Source organism: Bos taurus, chromosome 10 (genome assembly GCF_002263795.3).
Source record: "Bos taurus isolate L1 Dominette 01449 registration number 42190680 breed Hereford chromosome 10, ARS-UCD2.0, whole genome shotgun sequence".
NCBI classification, from domain to species: Eukaryota; Metazoa; Chordata; class Mammalia; order Artiodactyla; family Bovidae; genus Bos; species Bos taurus.
Genome location: NC_037337.1, coordinates 92,491,807 through 92,511,805, shown reverse-complemented (window position 1 = coordinate 92,511,805; position 19,999 = coordinate 92,491,807). Strand labels below are relative to the sequence as shown.

Genomic DNA, 19,999 nt, shown 5'->3' with positions numbered 1-19,999 from the left:
ACCACCTCACTTTACTTCACTATCCCGAAGCAGCTGCCCGAGACTTCCGCCTGGGTGCCGACCACGTGATCACGCGAGACTTGGGGAGGCGGCGGGTCTTCTTCACAACTTTAAGTCGGCCCCGCCCCTCACGATGCCTTCCACAGGGCTCGACAACGCGGCCTGCGGCGGCCTCCGCCCCGGCGCGCCTGCGCACGCGGCTCTCGCGGTGTTCTCGCGCTCGGCCCCGCCCACCGCTGCCCCCGCCCTTTCCGCCCCTCCCTCCCCCCCTCCGCCCTGTCTCTCGGCGGCGGCGGCGGCGGCGGCGGCGGCGGCGGCGGCGGCTCGCGCAGCTCGTTGGCTCACTATATAAAGGGGAGAAGCGGGCGGACCGGACGGCTGGAGCTGCAGCCGGTGGCGGCGGCGGCGCGGGGAGCGGCGACTGGTGGTGGTTTCCCTCCTTGCCGCGGGGGTGGGGAGCGGGCAACGCCCCCCGGGACCCCTGAAGGGTCGTGGCCTTTTTTTTTTTTTTTTTAAAAGGGCGATTCTCGAGTTTTTTTAGCTCCGGGAGGACTCCCCCTCCCGCCGTCCTCCCCTTCCTCCTCTCGCCGCTCCCCTCTCCTCCGTCAGGATCCGATTTTGTTTGAAAGATTTTCCCCTCAGTTTTGCGGTGGCTTGGGTCACCCTCGAGTGTTCTTTTTTTTTTTCCCCCTTTCTTTTTCGTTTTGTTTTCATCTTGTTTCCTCGGGGTGGCCCCCCCCACTCTTGTTTGTGTTGTGTGTGGAAATGGCGAACTCGGCAAATACAAACACCGTGGTAAGGACGTGGTTCGGTGGCCGGCGGGGGCTTCGTTCAGGCGGCGAGCAACGGCCGGACCGGGCGGGGGCGGGGACGGCGGCGACTCCCCGGCCTCGACTCTCCTCAGCCGCCCGCGCGCGGCCGCCGCTTCCCGCCTCGGGCGGCGCGGGCCGGGGCGGCGGGGCGCGGGGGGTGGTGGGGGGCGGGCGCCGGGGCTCGCGGCGGGGGCGCCGGCGGCGGGGAGGGCGGGGGCGCCGGCCGGGCCTGGGGCCGCCGCGGGGCGGTTGGGCCGGGGCGAGCGCGCGGTCCCGGCCTGGACCCCCCCCGGCCGCCAGGAGGGGAGGGCAGGAGGGGAGCCGCCGCTTCCCTACCCCCACCTCGCCCGCCCGCCCCCGAACCGGCAGGAGAAGGGGCTCCCCGCGAGCCGCCTCAAAGAAAAACCGGCGTCTGGGGGAGCCGGGCGAGTCCCCCCTCGAGACCCACCGCGATCCACTGTTAACGCGGTGGAAGGCGAATGGCTACTCTGGGGGTTACTCTGAGGTGTTCTGGCGGTTGTGCTTAGGGAGCCTTCACTGGGGCCATTTTATGTATTATTTAAAAAAAAAAAAAAAGACGAAGGTTGAAAAGCACTTATCTCGGTTCCTTCCGAATCGGTAAAATGGCGAAGGGGAAGCAACCCCCACCCCCCCGCACGTCGTATATACCTCCGACTAGCAAAAGCACCAAACAAAACAAAGCCTCCAGTGTCCAAAGTGCCCCGCTTTCGCCTTGAAATCTGCCAACTTGCCACCGTTGGTCCCTTTTTTTTCCCCTTTTTTCCTTGCGATCACGTAGGTTTGCAAAAAGCAGTCACATAAATAACCTTGTCTGTCAGTCACCAACGCAGTGTGATCACGAGTCCACCCCCACTCTTTTTTATTTTTATTTTGACAATAAAACACGTTTCTGCCCGGTCCCAAACGCAGACCAGCCCCGCGGCAGCCCGGCCCCGTACCGTTGACGACTCGGGTCGATCCATCATGGCTGCGGCCGCTTACCCTGCTTTTCAGTCCCTGAGCCTTGTGGTCCTCCTCCCTTTGGCTGCCCTGTTTATATAGAGCCATTGCCGCTCTCTAATATAGACTCTGCCAGGATGGGAAGGTGCTTTTCAGGCCTACGTCACCGCCTCTCCATTTAAACACCAGATCCGGCTTTAAATAGTGAGAGCTGCTGAGAGCGGGGCTGGGAGGTGCGTGCTCCCGAGGCGAGAAGCAGGCGCGTGCAGAGCTCACTTTTATTTCTAGGTCCTTTTCTCTCTACTGTAATTTTGTGCCCAGTCGGGGCGGCCTTCGGAGCCGCAAGTTTTTGTTTGGACGCAGCAGCTGGGATTTGCCGGTCTTTGTTAGGGGAGAATAGACTTGCCGTCTCTTCTTTTTATTTTTGTTTTTAAAAACAATTTTAAGCTCAGATGTCTAGTCGTTTCTGTATTTAAGAAGGTACATGCATTATTGTCAGTTATTTTTTTAAAAAGCTTTATAACCCTAACTGCTAGCTGTAGAGGGTTTGATTTGGTAGTATTTTTTTCACCGAGCATTCAGGACATGTTAGAAATACAGCTTCTAATATTTCATCATGTTTTCCTATAATAAATGTTTGAGACACACAGCTTTGCAAAGAAATAGAGAAGTGCCTAAACCTTCGACGTAGGGTCTTGTGTCTACAGTATATTAATTGTTAGGGGAATTGTGAGTAATGTGAAGAGGCTTAGTGCAAACTGGGTATTAAAAAAGTTCTAAGTAGACTTTTTGCTGCATTGGATGTTCATATGGTATCCAGTGTAGAAATTACTCCAGTTTATTTTCCAGTATTGTACTAGGAACTAACACTTTTGAAAGAAATTCTTTGTTACTTAATGACACTAATGGCCCTTTAATTTACGAGTTTGGAATATCTGGTGTTTGAAAACCAGGACAAACCTCAATTACTGTGTATTCCATAAAAAGCAAAAACTGGTTCAAGTAAAGTTTAGCATTTTAAATAATTTGGAAATTGCTTTTTTCAAATATTGCCTATGTACTCGCATACTCTGAAAGATCACAGTAATTTGGGTGCTTTTTAACTCTTGAACAATTTAAAATTCTGGACTTAATGATGAATACACATTTCCCTTTAACTATAGTGCATACGAACACATTAAGTGGTCAGGTTGTGGGTTAATTAAAGCAGAAAAACAAAATATTAAAACAGGATTGTTTCATTAACTAGGGAGTGCCAGAAGAAAGCACATTGTACCAATAAATGTGCAGATATCCAAGCAGAATATTTTTAGGGATGACTAACTTCAGAAACATTACAATTATTTTGCTGAAAAATAAATTTATATTGTCAATATGAGATTTACACTGCCAATTGAAAATTACACTGCATCTTTATAATGCCTTGAATCATTGGTTAAAAAAACTTTATAAATGTATTTTTGTAATTCAGTAGTTGAATCACTATAGATAAAGTAATATCCATAGTCAGGCTTTCCTTGTTTATAGAATCAGAGAGACATTTTAAGGAGATATTGTAGAGATGGCAGAAGTCACTTGAATAATTTTAGTTCACAGAGACAGATGTGGCAAAATAAAAAGAAGTGGAACAGCAAAGGTGAGAACTCAGATACATTGTTATTCTGTTGCGTTGAAAGGGAACAAATGGATTTTAATGGTTGAGGTAAGTTATATAGAGGAACATAACTTGTATTTTTGGCTGGACAAGGACACATAAAGAGGTTTCCCCTGTGATAACAGTATTGCTGATGGAGATGCTAATAAAACTTTTCTATTTGAGGTTTGCTTATAAGAGCAAACCTTTGGTTTTATTGGGTAGCAGTAACTTTTACCTTAAGCAACATATAAAGTGCAAATAATGACAAAGCATTAAAACAAAAAGGCTGTTAATAGCTTTGTGTGATAATGGATAGAATTTATAACAAGGTGGTTCTGGTTTTACACTCTGACAGCAAACTTCCTTTTGTCCAACATGTTAAAAATAGGATATGGGTTGGGCAAATTGTTCTCTTACTTTTTGGTTTTTTAAAAATACTTTATATACTTTTGAAGTGCTTTCACATCTATTCTCATTTTACTTTTTGGCAACCTTCTAAAAGCCCCCCCCCACCCCCGGCCAGTAATGCCAATAATAACAGTTATGATAATAATAGTTTAAAAAATAAGTATCAAGGCTGCTCAGTATTCTGTTCCATAGCGTCATCTGGGGCAGCTCCTTGGTTTTAGTCTCTCAGTCATGTCCGACTCTTTGCGACCCCATGAACCCACCAGGCTCCTCTGTCCATGGGATTTCCCAGACAAGAATGCTGGAGTTGGTTGCCATTTCCTTCTCTGGGCAGTAGTAGGAGAGAAATCCTGGAAAAGAGATCATTGTGCCTTGTTCCTCTGAGACCGAGACCTGTTATTGTGGTTATAGGAAAGGCTTTATGGTATAATTTAAAGGTACAGACTGGGTAACAAAAGCCAAAATCAGGTGATTTTAAATTTGAATACTCATTAACTTGCAAATTACTGCCAGGCAAATAATCACAGAACATAAGACTCTCCGAAGTCTTAAGAGAGAGATGAGATTAGGAGATACAATGGGTTAAACTAAGCAAGGAATAATAAGAACCAGACATAGCAACCAGTAATACTATATTGTTGGGTCCCATTGACTGTTTTGACTATAACAACATAGAAATTATAACTGAAAATAGTGTGGGCTCTTTATGTGTAATGATCTTCTCTGTTAAATATGAATTGTATTAGTCATAAAACTTTTGTTACAATATGCAGTCATCAAGTCATTCAATTTAACTAAGGCAAATGATCTTTTTACAATGACCATTCCTTTAAAGTTACATCTTCTAAAATAAGTTTTAGAGAGTTAGAAAAATGACTATTGTGTTAATTTGTTTTGAATTTGTGAAACATGTTACCTATTTTAATATGTGAAAAACAGTCTTTTTCAACAGTCTTAAATTTTTATTTTCCCTTTAAAGCCTAAATTATATAGATCTGTGATTGAAGATGTTATTAATGATGTGAGAGACATCTTTTTGGATGATGGAGTCGATGAACAAGTTCTGATGGAACTAAAAACTGTGAGTTTGCCTTTTTTTTTTGCCTTTTTAACACTCTTCATTCAAAAACGATACTCCCATTATTTTTTCATATGATGACCATTTGACTTTGTTGCAGGAGGCGGTGTAGTTATGTGAAGGATGCTCGTTTTGAATTCCATTTCTACCATACATTCTTCCTCTGACCTTAGGCAAACCACTTATATTTCAGTTTCTGTATATATCAGATGGGAGTTCATAGTACTGACCTTTTAGGTTTGTTTTGAGGATTTAATGTAATAACTATCTGAAGTGTTTAGCACAGTGCCTGGCAGTAGTATTAGCTATTATTAGTGGGCAGTTTCATTTATGATCTAATAACTTCATATTTATATTCCTGTAAGTTTTTTTTTCTCTCCTTTTTTTTTGTTGTCTCAATGTATGGATATTCTAAAATGTGTATGCTGTAGAGATTGAGCAAGTGCTTGATAAATTTCACATTCTGGAGTCAGATTTTCCGTGTGGGCCAAGTATTTGGTTTATCATATATCCTAGTTTGGGAGCGCCTTTTCTGTCTCTTAGATGTATGTGGATTTAAGCAGAAAAATATAGATATTTTTATTTTATGTTTGTGTTTTCTTATTGATCTAATGAGTCATGAAATCAAGGAGTATTTTTACCTTACTGCTCAGAACCGAGGTTCTCAAAATATGGTCCATGGACTTTCCCACAGGCTCTTCCAAGGGGTCAGTGAGGTAGAGCAATGCCCAAGTCTGAATAATCATAGTATGTCTCTCACATTTCCAGTAAAAGTTGTATTACATGAAAAAAGTGACCAGTTAAACTTGAAACTCAAATGAACAAGTGCTATTGCTTGAGATAACTGCTCCATATGCAGCAGAAGTGCATTATGCATGCTTCATATTTTGGTGCACTGACTGTTAAAAATATGCTTACTTTTACAGTTGAGATAAGATCATTGTTGATATTAAGATATTCAGTTGTTTGATATTCTGTAGTGAGATGCGTTAACATCAGCCTATCTGCATACTACACTGAACTCGCATTTTCCAAATGACCAATGCATGATGTTGCAAAATCCTTTCAAAGTTAAAGATAAATGAATGGATTTTAATCTAAGAATATGAAAAGTTAATTAGTATGTGGTTTCACATAGTACATTGCAGCTAACCTTTAAGAAACCATTACTTAAAATACTTCTTCCTTTCCCAGCTACTTAGCTGTGGAAAGACAGATTTTCTTAATATACGTCGATGAAAACAAAGTGAATGCAGAAGCAGATGAGAGAACCCAACTATTTTCCTTTAAGCCATTTCTCACTAAATTTTATTTGGAAGACATGGTTATTTTCATTGAAAGTATTTATGTTAACATATAATGGATACATGTTACTTTTAAATAAGTAAAAGTTTTTTTTTCAATCTTATTTAAAATTTTGTAAAAGCTCATTGAGGGACTTGCTTGGTGGTCCAGTGGCTAAGACTCCATGCTTTCAATGCAAGGGGCCGGGGTTTGATCCCTGGTCAGGGAATTAGGTCCCACATTGGGCAGCAGAGTGTTCACGTGCAGCAACTAAAGAGTGCACATTGCACAACAAGGATGGAATATCTCATGTGCAGCAACTAAGACCCAGTGCAGCTGAGTAATAAATAATTTTTTATTTTTAAAGCTCATTGAGGTCCTCATTAATTTGTGAAAATGATAAAGGAGCCTGAGACCAAAAAGTTTTAAAACTGCTGGTTTAGAGGCTGGAAATTGAGCTCCTTTAGAGCTCTGTATAAATAAGAAATCACAGTTAGTGAATGCTATGTAGCACTTGTTGTGGTCTTATTTATCCGTTCAACAGAGGTGTGGAGGCTGCAATTTAGCAACTTATAAATTTAAATAAAGCAAATCTCACTTGTATTGTGGTGATGAAATATATCTTAGAATATTGCAGCATCTGTAGGCAGCTTCTGTAGGGTTTTCATTAAGAGTCTGCCCATGTGAGGAAGGGAGAATACAGGTTTGAATGAGACGAGGAAACATTTATTTACCTTAGGAGAAATATGGTGGTTACTGCAAGTGAAGAGTAGGTATCTAAAAATAAAATGAAGGAATGCCAACTCTGAGATATGAGTTGGAAAAATAGCAATGGAAATTGCTCAAACACATAATGTATCTCAGGGATATGAATAAGAGTATAAACTTATTTTGATTCCTTAGTGTTTTTTGGAATGAATATTTTACAAATTATGTTATAACCCTTAAGATGATTGTTGTAGTTCTGTGGCCTTATGTAAAAGATACAGCATTTTTAGGTGTAGAAAATTAGTCCCAAAGCTTTAATTTACCCTTGGTCAAACTACTGGTCAATCCAAGTTATTATCTGCTCTAGCTTTTCAGTCTGAGATTGATATTTTGCTACTGGTCCCAGTTAGAATCAAGGTGTTGTCTTCAAACAGAATGAACTGTCTTTGAGACCAAATAGTTCCACCTACATTTTTAGTACATAGGATTTTACGTATATATGCACACATACTTGCAGATATATGTACGTATATTATAAAAGTAATATATATATCTATGCTCTATAGGTTATGCACTGATTTTTTGTTTAATGCTTAGCTTTATATGACAAAAATTGCCTTATTTAATTTTGAATTCCCAGCCTCTACCACAATGCTTGGTGTATGTGATTGGCATTCAGTAAATATTTAATTAAACAACTTAATAACAAATGTTGCTTCAGAATCTAACTGAAAAAAGTATTTTAATGTTTTTGTTGCTTTTTAAATGGGACATACTCTTCTATTCTGGGTTGTAGCTGAACTTAAATATAAAACTGTTAGACTGAAATGAGTTTGCATTATTTTAATTCTCTGCACTAGATTTCTTCCAGATCTCATTAGAATTTACAGAATGTGCCCTAGTTTTTACAGTTTTGACAGCCAGCATTACCCAGTAGAACTTTCTGTGATGATGCAAATGTTCTATAATTTTTGCTCTCCAGTATAGTAATCACTGGCCACATGTGACTATTAAAGCACTTGAAATATGGTTAGTGGAACTGAAGAACTGAAGTTTATTTAATTACAATTAATTTCACTTTAAATCATCACATGTAGCTACTGTATTGGACCTTATAGGTTTGAATATTCTTGCTAATGAAAACTAACAGTGTTTCATATTCTGTGGTTTATAAAGGACTTTGTCATTAGCTCTGTCCTCTTTCTCACCCTTTTATGGTATTTGACAGACTTTTATCAAAAACTTCCATGCGGCTGTGAAGGATACAGTGGTGTATTAGATTGTAAATTAAGATGAGTAATGAGAGTGCCTGTAATTTGAAGTTTAGCTAGATAATACAGGAAGGGACCTCTTGCGTTAAAAAATTCAACCTGATTCTTGAGGTTATTAACAGTATGGGTCTCCTTTAATGTACAAATTATAGGAGATAGAAAAGACATGTGAAATGTAGTGTTTTTCTTTCTTTTCTAGTTGAAGTGTAGTTGACCTACAACACTATTAGTTCTAGGTCTACAACATAGTGACTCAGGATTTCTATACATTTCAAAATGATCACCACTTGATTTTCATTAAATCTATATTTGAATGTAAATTGTGTTTTAGATTGGTGAATGACTACAGGTGGGAGTCTTCTTCAAAGAAAGTGAAAGAATTATCCTGATTTCTAAACTGTCAGACCCACCCCTGTCCAAGTACTGTGGGAGAGAGAACTTGGACCCTCTTTTTAGCAGAACAAAGTGAGAAGAATTCCTCAGTTGGAAACAAATCTGAAGTAGTTAATCTTCCCCTACATCTGTTTTCTCATCCTTGGCACTGCTGACATTTTGGACGTGTTAATTATTTGCTATAGAAGGCTATTTATTGTTGGAATTTAGCAGCATAACTGATCTCTGCCCACTAGATGACAGTAGCACCCCTTAGTTCTAACAACCAAAAGTACTTCCAGGCATTGCCAGGTGTCCCCCAGGCAGAAGGGGCACAACCACCCCGACTGAGAACCACTATTCTAAATATTCTCTAGTTCTATATAAACACTTGTTGAACAGGGATCTACTGTTCTACGTCTTTTGGCCTTGGGGAAAGCTCTGTTTCCCAACGTCATTTCTACAGAGCCCTAAAATACATTTGTTTTATGTTTTGTCCGGAAGCTAGATGTTTTTGTGAGAGTAGGAGAATCCCTCAGAATTTCTAGCCCAGCGTACTTCCAGGAAGCAGTAGCTCTGATCACATTTTATAGATCAAAAATAAGACTCAGAGGGAATAAATATCTGATTGTTCAGTTTAGCTAGTGGTAGAGACTTGAACATAAGCCTTTTGTGTCCAGATAAGGAAGGCACCAAAGATGTGACTAGACCTGCTCTGATAGCAGCAGCACAGTTTAAAGATTAGAAATTTGGACCAGAGCTGGACTTGTATGAAGCAAGCAAGGTCCCAGAGTCCAAAACTTAAACTTTATATTTAAAGGACATTTATTCTCAGGTTCCAGTGTTCCTGACTCCATGTCTGGGAAGATTGGAGTCAGATTGCCTGGATTGTACTGTGGTTTTGCTTACTATTAGCTGGTGATCTTGGAAAAGATACCTAACTTCTTGTTCCTCAGTTTCTTTTTCTGTGAAAAGAAGATGATGACAATGTCTGTTGTAAAGAATTTTTGTGAAAAATGAGTTGGTACACATAAAGTACTTATCAGGTGCACATTAAGCTCAGTATTAGTCTAGTAAACGTGATCCTCAAATGCATAACCAAATCATTTTGGGAACAGAAAATGAATTTTCTCCATGTCTAATTTCAGAGACCTGGTGAAGATTGCTAAAGAAGGACTGCCAGAAATAATAGCCTGTTGGGGGAAAAAAGTACTATGAAAATGAGTAGAGAGTTCTTTATATTTTCTAAGCTAGCTGAATTAAATAGCAAACAATTCAGTATTCTTGGTAGTCTTCAGGAGTATTAATATGATTATTGTTGCCACAAGAGTATTACATTATTTATAAAATATTTTGACTGATAAAATTATTTAAAAATGAAATTGGAGAGAAACATTCAAGTAATTTTAATTTTTTGTGATATTAGAAGCTTAATGCTAAATATTTGTATGGTATTATTTTTCACAGTACCTAGAACAGTATCTGATACTTAGTAAATACGTATTCTCAGTGACCTGCTACTCCCAACATCCTCTTCCTTTGCTCCCCCCAAAAGCAGCTGGAAGTGCGTGCTTCCGTGTTTGCTTGTCATGACTAGAGGGCATCTTTGACATATAGTAAGCTAGAGGAATGTTGTATTTCCCGTACACTTCCTGTGGTAATATCCTGTAAATAAAGAGTTATTCTGCCTAAAATGTCACATCTTTATCGAGAAACTACCTTAAAAAACAATAGTTTATTTTCCATTATCTTCTTTGAAATTAATATTAAATTTCTGTTAAGTTCTTAGTCGTTTTGTTAGGTCCTGAATAAGACATAAGTCTTTGCCCTGAGGGAGTTCATAGTTTAATAGAGAAGGAAGACTTAGTGCAAAAAGTGTATCAATAGAGATATCTCTAAGATATAGAAGTAGTTAGTGATTTTTTTTTTCCCCCAACTATGACTTTGCCTTTGCATTCTTCAGGGAATTGTGTGCCAGTCATAAAGCAGTAGTTTACAAAGGTTTAGACATGAGATATGTATGCTATATTCAGGGAACTGCAGGTAGTTTGAAAAATAGAGTGCAAGTTATAGTAGTTGGAGAAGTTAGCATAATAACTGCTTGAAGGAGCTGCATCTTTAGAATGAGAAGGATTCTCTGGGGTGCTAGTTAAAAGGCAGAGTTTTGGACTTCTGCCTCAGAAAATCTCACTTGATAGTGGTACATTCTAACATTTAAAAAGAAAAATTTGCATTTACCAAAAAAACCCACCCTAAATTAACAATTGAAAATGCATTAATGGGTTGTAGTCTGCAGTTTTTAAAGTATTGGTTTATACTTTAAAGCGGCAGCTCTTCATTTAGTGTACATAATAACCTGGACAGGTTGTTTGAACAGATTCCTGGCTCTACCTTCAGAGTTGCTGATTTGATGGCAGGGGTGGGCGGGAGGGGGCTTAGAATTGGTCTGTCTTAACAAGTTCCCAGGTGATATTGATGCTGTTAGTCTAGAACCACTGATTTATAGAGGATAAGTTGGAAGGACAAGTTTGCACTAAAATGTTGAGTCTCTAAGGACAAGGATTTTTGTCATATTTGTTCACTCTGTTCTCAATGCCACTAACAGTGTAGCATATGAGAGATACCCAGTAATTATGTGTAGAATGTATGATTTGAAGCAGGGAGCTCAGTTAGCTTATCATTAACACTTTGCAGTAATATTGATGGGAGGAAAGGACTTGAACCTGGGACCATAATAGTAGGGATAGATTGGAATAATGCTTTGGAAGGGAAATCAACAGTGATAATAGGGTGTCAGGGTAGATTCTGACTCAGATCATTGACTTGAGAGGCTAGATGAGAAGTGGTAAATAGCACTTAGCACGTAATGTGTATTCATTAATATTTGCCTTTATCATGGAAACTTCATTGAAGTAAGGGGTCAGGATTACAGTGGGGAGACCAACTGGAGGTGATAAAACTGAAGCTTTAAATTTAGAAAATTATGGTAAAGACTTGTATCTTAAAACATTAATTAATAGTACTTTTTTTCAACCTTGATTTTGGCCTACAAGAAGCAAGGTTTTGTGTTAGAGCAGAGCAAAGTGTCGACAGTTTGGGTGATAGACTTGTTTGGGAGGCTTACTATATAGCCTTACTGCATAATACATTTAGAGTGTATCTTACACTGTATAGTATATTTTATTAAATGTCTAAGCCTATTTTTTATTTTGAAGCCTCACATGAGTTAGACAGTATCGGAAGAACAGATCCTAGGGGAGAAAACAAAGTTTCCATAGAGTCTTGTATACAAAATGATGGGATTAAATTTGATGTGTATGTTTAAGGAAGGTTTGCAACTTTCTTGGGCAATTTTTTATAAGTGCTCTATAGATTGAACATTGAACCTTGTAGAGAGAAAATGTATTTGGGAGACGGATGAAATAGTTGTAAATATTTTCTTACTTTTTTGCCCACTTTTTTTTTTCTCCTTCATCACAGAAATGGGTTAGATGAGAAAATAGAAGTGGTTAAGCAAAAAAGGATTGTCAATCCTTGTCATAATGAAATGAGGGAAGGGAATTTCAAGAAGTGTGGAGGTTTGAGAATACCTTTGAAAGTGCATTAAGAATTCTTTTCCCTTATATAGGATTGGACAGATAGAAAAGTGGATTTTTGTAACTTGAGAACTGCCTTTAATAGTGTTTCTCATAGTTCGAGGAAAGATGGATTTGTGTTTTACATGTTATTTAAAAGGAAAGAAAGATTTCCATAAAGTAGATAATGATTTGATATTAAAAAGGATGATTTTTGATTGCCGAAAAATTACTTATATGAAACTGGTAAATAAGGAATTACTATACAAAGTTTGTTGAAGATAATAGAAAAAATTCTTCAGTAGCAAAATAAGTAGCAAAAATGAGGTTTGATGCTTTAGAAATTGGTTTTCATATTTGTATACACTTGGGTCAGAATTAGAGATTTGCAGGTTTTATGGTTTTATCAGTTTTGAAAATGGAAGAATTTTATAAACAGACAAATAAAGTATGTTTTATCCACATGTCCAGATCGTCCCTCTTACTTAGAAATCTTTAATGTTCTTTGCTTCAGTTATGGGAGAATAAACTAATGCAGTCTAGAGCGGTAGATGGATTTCATTCAGAAGAGCAGCAGCTTTTATTGCAAGTTCAACAGCAACATCAACCCCAGCAGCAGCAGCATCATCACCATCACCACCATCAGCAAGCTCAGCCTCAGCAGACAGTGCCTCAGCAAGCGCAGGCCCAGCAGGTCCTTATTCCTGCTTCACAGCAAGGTGAGACTGGGTAATCCTACTACAGCTTGGAGGTGAAAGCTGTCATTTTCAAAGAAGAGAAATACTCTGCATGTCTCCTTTCTGTTGGCTGAGGGGTTGGATCTGTGTGTGTCTGTATATACGATGTGGGTCCTATTTGTGTAATAATGAAGAGTAATTCACTAACAGAAGCCTAAAATGATATTTAGGTAAGTATATTAATACTTTGAGAAGGCTACGCAATGGTGAATTTCCTAAAATAAGTCAGATCTATAAGTTTGTTTATTAAGAGTTTCATTATTATAGTAGGATCATTATCTTTATGAAACTGATTTGTTCCTTCAAAGATATTTCACCTTAGTTTTTATTAATAAACACTGGAGGATTTTTGTTACTATACTTTGGCAGTCTGAAATTCAAATTCCCATTTATGAGAATTTACTAGATTAGATTTCCTTTAAGTAAAGAGTGGATATATGATATCTTACATGATTTTACATAGGAGAAGGCAATGGCACCCCACTCCAGTACTCTTGCCTGGAAAATCCCATGGACGGAGGAGCCTGGTAGGCTGCAGTCCATGGGGTTGCGAAGAGTCGGACACGACTGAGCGACTTCCCTTTCACTTTTCACTTTCATGCATTGGAGAAGGAAATGGCAGCCCACTCCGGTGTTCTTGCCTGGAGAATCCCAGGGATGGGGGAGCCTGGTGGGCTTCTGTCTATGGGGTAGCACAGAGTCAGACATGACTGAAGCGACTTAGCAGCATAGACTGTGTCCATAGTGTTTTTGTACTGTGCAAATCATTTTAAAGATTTTGTTTCATTGAAGCCTCTTAAAGGCTTTGTGAAATAGCTCTTAAAAATCACAAGTGAGGAAAACCTGGGCCGTGAAAAGTCTTAGAAGCTTTATCCTCTACATGGAGTATTTTCTGTCTTGACAAACAGTTCAGTTGTAAAACTTCTGGGCATTCAATTATGTAAATCAGAGAGGAGAATGAAGGTAAGATGAAAGCTTCAATTTAAGGTAACTGTTTACTCACTTGCCTCACCTGAGAGTTTATATGAGACTGAAAATTGATATTGATGCATATTAGAAATGTTTGTTTTACTGTTTGTATCAAATATGACAATATTTGATTTTATTCTATACCTTATACTAAGTAACTTTGTCCTTTTAATTTTTTTTGATGACTGTTCCTCCTATTGCCTTCAGATCTGGCACTAGGATTTTAGGTCATCATAAATTAAAATTTGATTTTCTTCACTCAGAGGATATTAGGATAATGGAATTATCTGTTTATTCTCTGAAATTCGCGGAATCAAACACCTAATTCCTTTTATATCAGCATAAGTATTGCCATTATTTATGGGTTGTGTTTTTTTTTAAGCTGAAGAAAATAAGATTCTGGAAACTGTCAGATTGGGAGAAAAAGATTTTTAAATGCTAAATTATAACTTTTTGAGTTCACTCTGAATGAGTTAATAACACATTCAGCAGTAATATATTAATAATATGGTCAGTGCTGAGTTGGCAAGACAGTATTAAATTTTCCAATTTAAGAATATACAGAGGGCTTCCTTGGTGGCTCAGTGGTAAAGAATCCACCTGCCAATGCGGGAGCCACGGGTTCAATCCCTGATCTGGAAAGATCCACCACGTGTGGCAGAGCACTGAAGCCCACGCGCCATGACTGTTGAGCCTCTGCTCTAGAGCCTGGGAGCCGCAGCTACTTAGGCCCACACCCCCTAGAGCCCATGCTCCCCAACAGGAAAAGCCACCACAATGAGAGCCTGTGTACTGCAGTTAGAGAGCAACCTCTGCTTACCACAACTGGAGAAAAGTCGGCATAGCAATGAAGACCCAGCATAGCCAAAAATAAACAAATAATATATTTCTGTGCATTTTTTTAAAAAAGTTTTAGGTGTTAGGTATCTCATTGCTTTGTGTTTCCAAGGTCCCTTGTATTTGTAGGTAGTTGTTAACTCAAATATTTTAAACTGTGGTTTACAGTAGAAGGAGGGTATATCATGGCTGTTATTTACCATAGAAGTTTATAACATTCTGAGATAGCAAATATTTGGACAGCATGAAAAAAAATTTCAGTATGGTATAGCCTTCTTATGAAATAGCCTCATCGTCCATTGTCTTTATGTGTGCTTATGTTTTTTATAGCTGCAGCACCACAAGTTATTGTTCCTGATTCTAAGCTGATACAACATATGAATGCATCAAACATGGTAAGACTCAGAACACAGTTCTTTGCTTGGCTCTATTTATTCTAGTCCAGGTTGTGATTATGCTTGAGTATGTTGTGTATTAACATCTTAAAGTTTTATTCAAGACTTGAGAAAAATACCTGTTTTGCTTGGTTTCCTAAGTATTAGATTTAACAGCAAATCTAAAGTTTAGCTTGATACTTAAGACAATTAAGGTTCATAAAATTACATAATTTTCTGTTGAAAATACCAAAAGGATGATGCTTCATGGGAACTATTTTTTGAAAATAGGTTTAGGGGACCTACCAAACATTATGCCAAGTATAGTTATGTTTCAGAAGATCTATTAACTGAAACAGGTTAGGAATGCTAAGAATTATAAATTTTTTTAAATGAAAATAAACTGTTTGAATAAAGATACCTAGTATCTTTAAGATCAGACATTTACAAATTCTGCTCTGATTTAACCATAGCATCGCCTAGTAAGTTTTATTACAGTATATAAATTGCTATACAATATATAAAATGCATTTTAACCGATTGAGTTTATTATATGTAGACTTGATATTTCTAAGGGATAGCCACTGAACTTCATAAGTCCTCAAATTTTCACATTTCACTCAGCACATAAAGTGTATCCCGTCAGATATAATACAGTATAACTATAAAACCGAAACATTAAAATAAAGTTGAATTACCATAGTTGTTCCAGTACTTTCTTATAGATGACTTTTCTTTTGTTTAAAATACACAGACTGTTAGTGGTATCTCAGCTCTGGCACTCCATTCTTAAATTCAACCAAATCTTTTTATTAGGTAAGAATTGTTATTTTAAATAACATCTCTTAGTTTAGTGCTATCTATGATATTTTCTTTTCTCATCCAAGTTTTTTTTTTTTTTTTTTAATGAAGAAGCAATTAAAAAAAAGTCAGTTTCTATGATTTTGTGAATGATGAGCAGTGAACCTGAAAACTCAATTGTGTTTTATAAGACATATAGGGAGCAGCGCTTAACATACCAGACAAATAACTTCTATCTGTTGCTATATACCAGCCTTAACATATGTATAATTTTACAGAATTTTCCACTTCTGTATGACAGAAATTGGAATTTTTAATTCACAAAAAATTGAGAATCTCTATTTGTACTTCTAGTTCAGGTTGCCAGAGTCAGTTATTTTGGGTAAAAATCACAAAAGTCCACTGCTGTTGATTCTAACACATAGTTTTGTTATTTTTTAAAAAATTTCCTTTCAAGTTCCAGGCACCAAAATTTTCTTTTTAATCTCCACCCTTAAAAATAAACCTCAGATTTTCCTGGTGGTCCGATGGTTGGGAATTTGCCTGCCAGTACAGGGCACACAGGTTTGATCCCTGGTCCAGGATTTCCACACGCCGCTGGGCAGTTAGTTAGCCTTGTGCTCTAGAGCCCGTGAGCCACAACTACTGAAGCCCACACACCCTAGAGCCTGTGTTTTGCAGCAGGAGAAGCCACTGCAGTGAGAAGCCTGCACACTGCAACTAGAGAATAGTCCCCACTCAGCAACTAGAGAAAGCCTGCATGCAGCAGTGAAGAGCCAGTGCAGCCAAAAATAAAATTAAAAAGTTCTCAACAAAAAAGTTTTACAGTACGATCCATATTATAGTTGGTACTATTGAGGCTGTTTCCTAGGGAATAACTTGTATAACTATAAAACAGAAAGTTTGGCAGAATCACTTGTAGTAGGCCCATCTAATTTTGAAGAATTTTTAGTGTTGTGGGAAAGAATTTTGAATTAAAATTGTCTTTAAAAGGACTGGCAAAATTAATGACCCATCTCTGATTAGTTGTGTCTCCTTGATTCTAAAGAACATATGTATTTAAACAGATCATAGGTCAGACTTCAATCAATAAAATGTGTTAGCATTTATATATATTTCAGCATTTTACTTGTTTTCAGTTAGTGTTTGTTCCATGTGTTTCTCATGTTCTAAAATGCAATCAGTATAGGCTCTTGCAAATAAAAGTTTTTTGGATTTTTATATGTTTGCATTACTATTCCTGATTCAGAGATAGCCATTAAAAAGTTTGATTAAAAAAAAAATCTAACAGCTCTTTGTGCATTGGAAATGAACATATTGAAGAGTTACATAATTTCATAAGATATGAAATACTGATAATGTATTTGGTAGAAGGCTGTTTCAGGGAACTTCTAAAACAGGACCTTATATCAAACTAGTTTTGCAGGTTCTCTTTATGAAATTATTGCTGAAATGCATTATTCATGTTATGGCCTTTTCACAAGATCCAGGAACGAACTTTCAGCAGACATTAAAAAGATGGTTTGTGTATGATGTATGTGTGTATACTCAGTTGCTCAGTCGTGTCTGACTCTTTGTGACCCCATGGGCTATATAGCCTACCAGGCTCCTCTGTCCATGGAATGAATTCTCCAGGCATAAAAACGCTGGAGTGGGTAGCCATTTTCCTACTCCTGGGGATCTTCTCAACCCAGAAATTGAACCCACATCTCTTGTGTCTCCTGCACTGGCAGGCAGATTCTTTAGCGCTGAGCCACCTAAGAAGCCCATGTGTATGATACATCACAAGAGATATTTATAGCAACTTGAATGTGCAGAGGTATGCAGGTGGTATTGTGTCATGTGTGCTATAAGGAAAATGGTAGGTCAGTTTGCTAGTAGAGTGAGATCTATTAATCTTAAGTTGTGAATTACAGGCACTTAACATTCCTAAATAATATTTCTCAATACTGAGTGGTTTTTAGTATATTCCTTAAATTTAGATTACCTTTCATTTGCTTATATGGACAAGATTTATTTAAATCTTTCATTTATTTAATAAAATGAAATGCAGAATGCGGCATTTTATAAAGAGAACCTGGCAAGCTGTAGCTGAATTAGGAGGATATAATGGGAATTTCAGGCTTGAGATATAAAGATTACTTAGGGCTGTCAAATGGCAACAAGCATGTTTTCTTGGAGGGCTGTTTCTAGAGCCTAACTTGATAGTTACATCATTAAACTACTTCAGTATAATTTTCCAAGATTTGTTGGCTTCTCGAAGATTAGCATCTCCAGAGCAGTTAATGTTTATTTCTTGAAGTGTTTTCAAATTAAAGTGTTAGTCACTCAGTCCTGTCTGACTCTTTGCAACCCCATGGACTGTAGCCCACCAGGCTTTGTCTGTCCATGGGATTCTCCAGGCAAGAGTACTGGAGTGGGTGGTGAATCCCTTCCCCAGGGGATCTTCCCAAACTCTAGTCTCCTGCAATGCAGGCAGATTCGTGGGCTGTGAAAATTCTAAAGGAATTCTCCCTTGATTCCCTAACCTGTATTGTCCCTGCACTGGCCCCTGGAGGGAGTGGAGGGTGGTGAGTACTCACATAAAAGTGTTTATAAAAATGTGTTCGTTAGATTGTATATACGAGCCTGGTACCTTAAAGAAGGTTGAAGCGTGCTTCATGCTAAGTTGCTTTGGTCATGTCCAACTCTTTGTGACCTCATGGACTGTATGTAGCCCACTGGGCTCCTTTATCCGTGGGATTCTCCAGGCAAAAATACTGGAGTGGATTTCCATGCCCGCCAGCAGGGGATCTTCCCAACTCAGTGATCGAACCCCTGTCTCCTGTGGCTCATGCATTGCAGGCGGATTCTTTACTGCTGAGCCACCAGAAGCCCCAAAAAAGGTTGAAGGAGAGGAGGGGGGGAAACAACTCTTCTGTAGTTTTATAGTTACAGTATAGTGAGATACATGGAAATGGGCTTCCCAGGTTTCACTAGTGGTAAAGGACCTGCCGACTAGTGCAGGAGAATTAAACGAGGGTTTGATCTTTGGGTCTGGAAGATCCCCTGGAAGAGGGCATGGCAACCCCTCCCAATATTCTTGCCTAGAGAATCCCCATGGACAGAGGAGCCTGGCGGGTTACAGAGTTGCAAAGAGTTGGACATGACTGTAGTGACAGCATGCATGTGTTTACGTGGAAATACTTACAGCTCAGGATTTTTCTTTTTTTTTTTAACAAAGAGGAAAAACAGTAAAAACGTGTAATTCTTTTGGAGGAAAGGGGAGAAATCTGTTGAAGTAGTAAATCAAGAATTTATCTTGGATTTAAAAACAGAGTATGTAATTCCATGTATATTTTTGTAGCTTAAAGTCAGAAAATATAACTCCATTTTAAAATGCAGAAATTAATTTTTGTGACTCAAGATTTTTAAGGCATTTTTTATATTACTAAAACTGTTAGTAATATATGTTTAACCTTGATAATGCCAGTGTTGTCACCTTATGCCATAAGTATATTGTCATTTCAGAAATCTTAGTATTCTTAATTTATACCATAGTTAACAGCTCTCTATAAAGAAAATCTTTTATCAGAAGATTGCAATTCTTAGAGATGCCAGCTAAGAATTGCAATCTTTTGATAAAAGATTTTCTTTACAGACTTGTTACTTACGGTATAAATTAAGAATATTAGGATCTCTGAAATGAAGATATACTTTTGCCACTAGTATATTAGTTGACAATAAGGAATTGGGGGTAAGCAAATAGAATAAGAAAGAAATAATGGAATGGATATTTTATTTATCGTACAGCATTATTAGTGTGGGTTAGAGTTCCTTAGCGTACGTTCTCTAGGAGCGGAGAACCTCTTAATTACATTATTCTGCATAATTGCTTGAAATAATTAGGTAAGATATTTAGCTCATTGGTCTTTATTGTACCATTTTATTAATTGGGAGGTAGTCTACTGCCAGAACTTTTCATTTTAGTATATTCTAAATGAAACTTCAAATATGATTAATATATGCCAGAGGTAAACTGAGGTGCTGTTAAGCACATACATAGTTTGATTGTTTTCTTTTCAGAGTGCTGCTGCTACAGCTGCAACCTTGGCACTCCCTGCTGGTGTGACTCCTGTTCAACAGATATTAACAAATTCAGGTAAATAGAAATAACTGAACTGTTACTTACTTAACT

At 38.4% G+C, this 19,999-nt stretch overlaps 1 protein-coding gene and 1 non-coding gene across 4 annotated transcripts in view; both read left to right on the top strand.

Moving 5' to 3' along the window:
- The first annotated feature begins 372 nt into the window (after positions 1–372).
- The window catches only part of GTF2A1 (general transcription factor IIA subunit 1), a 38,206-nt gene continuing 18,579 nt past the window's right edge, over positions 373–19,999 (top strand). Inside the window, exons 1-5 of one of the 3 annotated variants that reach the window (XM_005212232.5) lie at positions 373–795; positions 4,796–4,897; positions 12,619–12,823; positions 14,978–15,042; positions 19,888–19,963. In XM_005212232.5, coding sequence (XP_005212289.1) covers positions 766–795; positions 4,796–4,897; positions 12,619–12,823; positions 14,978–15,042; positions 19,888–19,963 — 478 coding nt within the window. In that variant the 5' untranslated portion in view covers positions 373–765. Of the gene's footprint in view, positions 3,409–4,795; positions 4,898–12,618; positions 12,824–14,977; positions 15,043–19,887; positions 19,964–19,999 lie in introns of those variants that run through there. The other 2 variants (XM_059890689.1, NM_001191217.4) reach the window with 2 other exon arrangements.
- LOC112448619 (small nucleolar RNA SNORA79) lies at positions 13,990–14,133 on the top strand. The gene has a single exon (XR_003037002.1). It is a non-coding gene; the product is annotated as a small nucleolar RNA SNORA79 (small nucleolar RNA).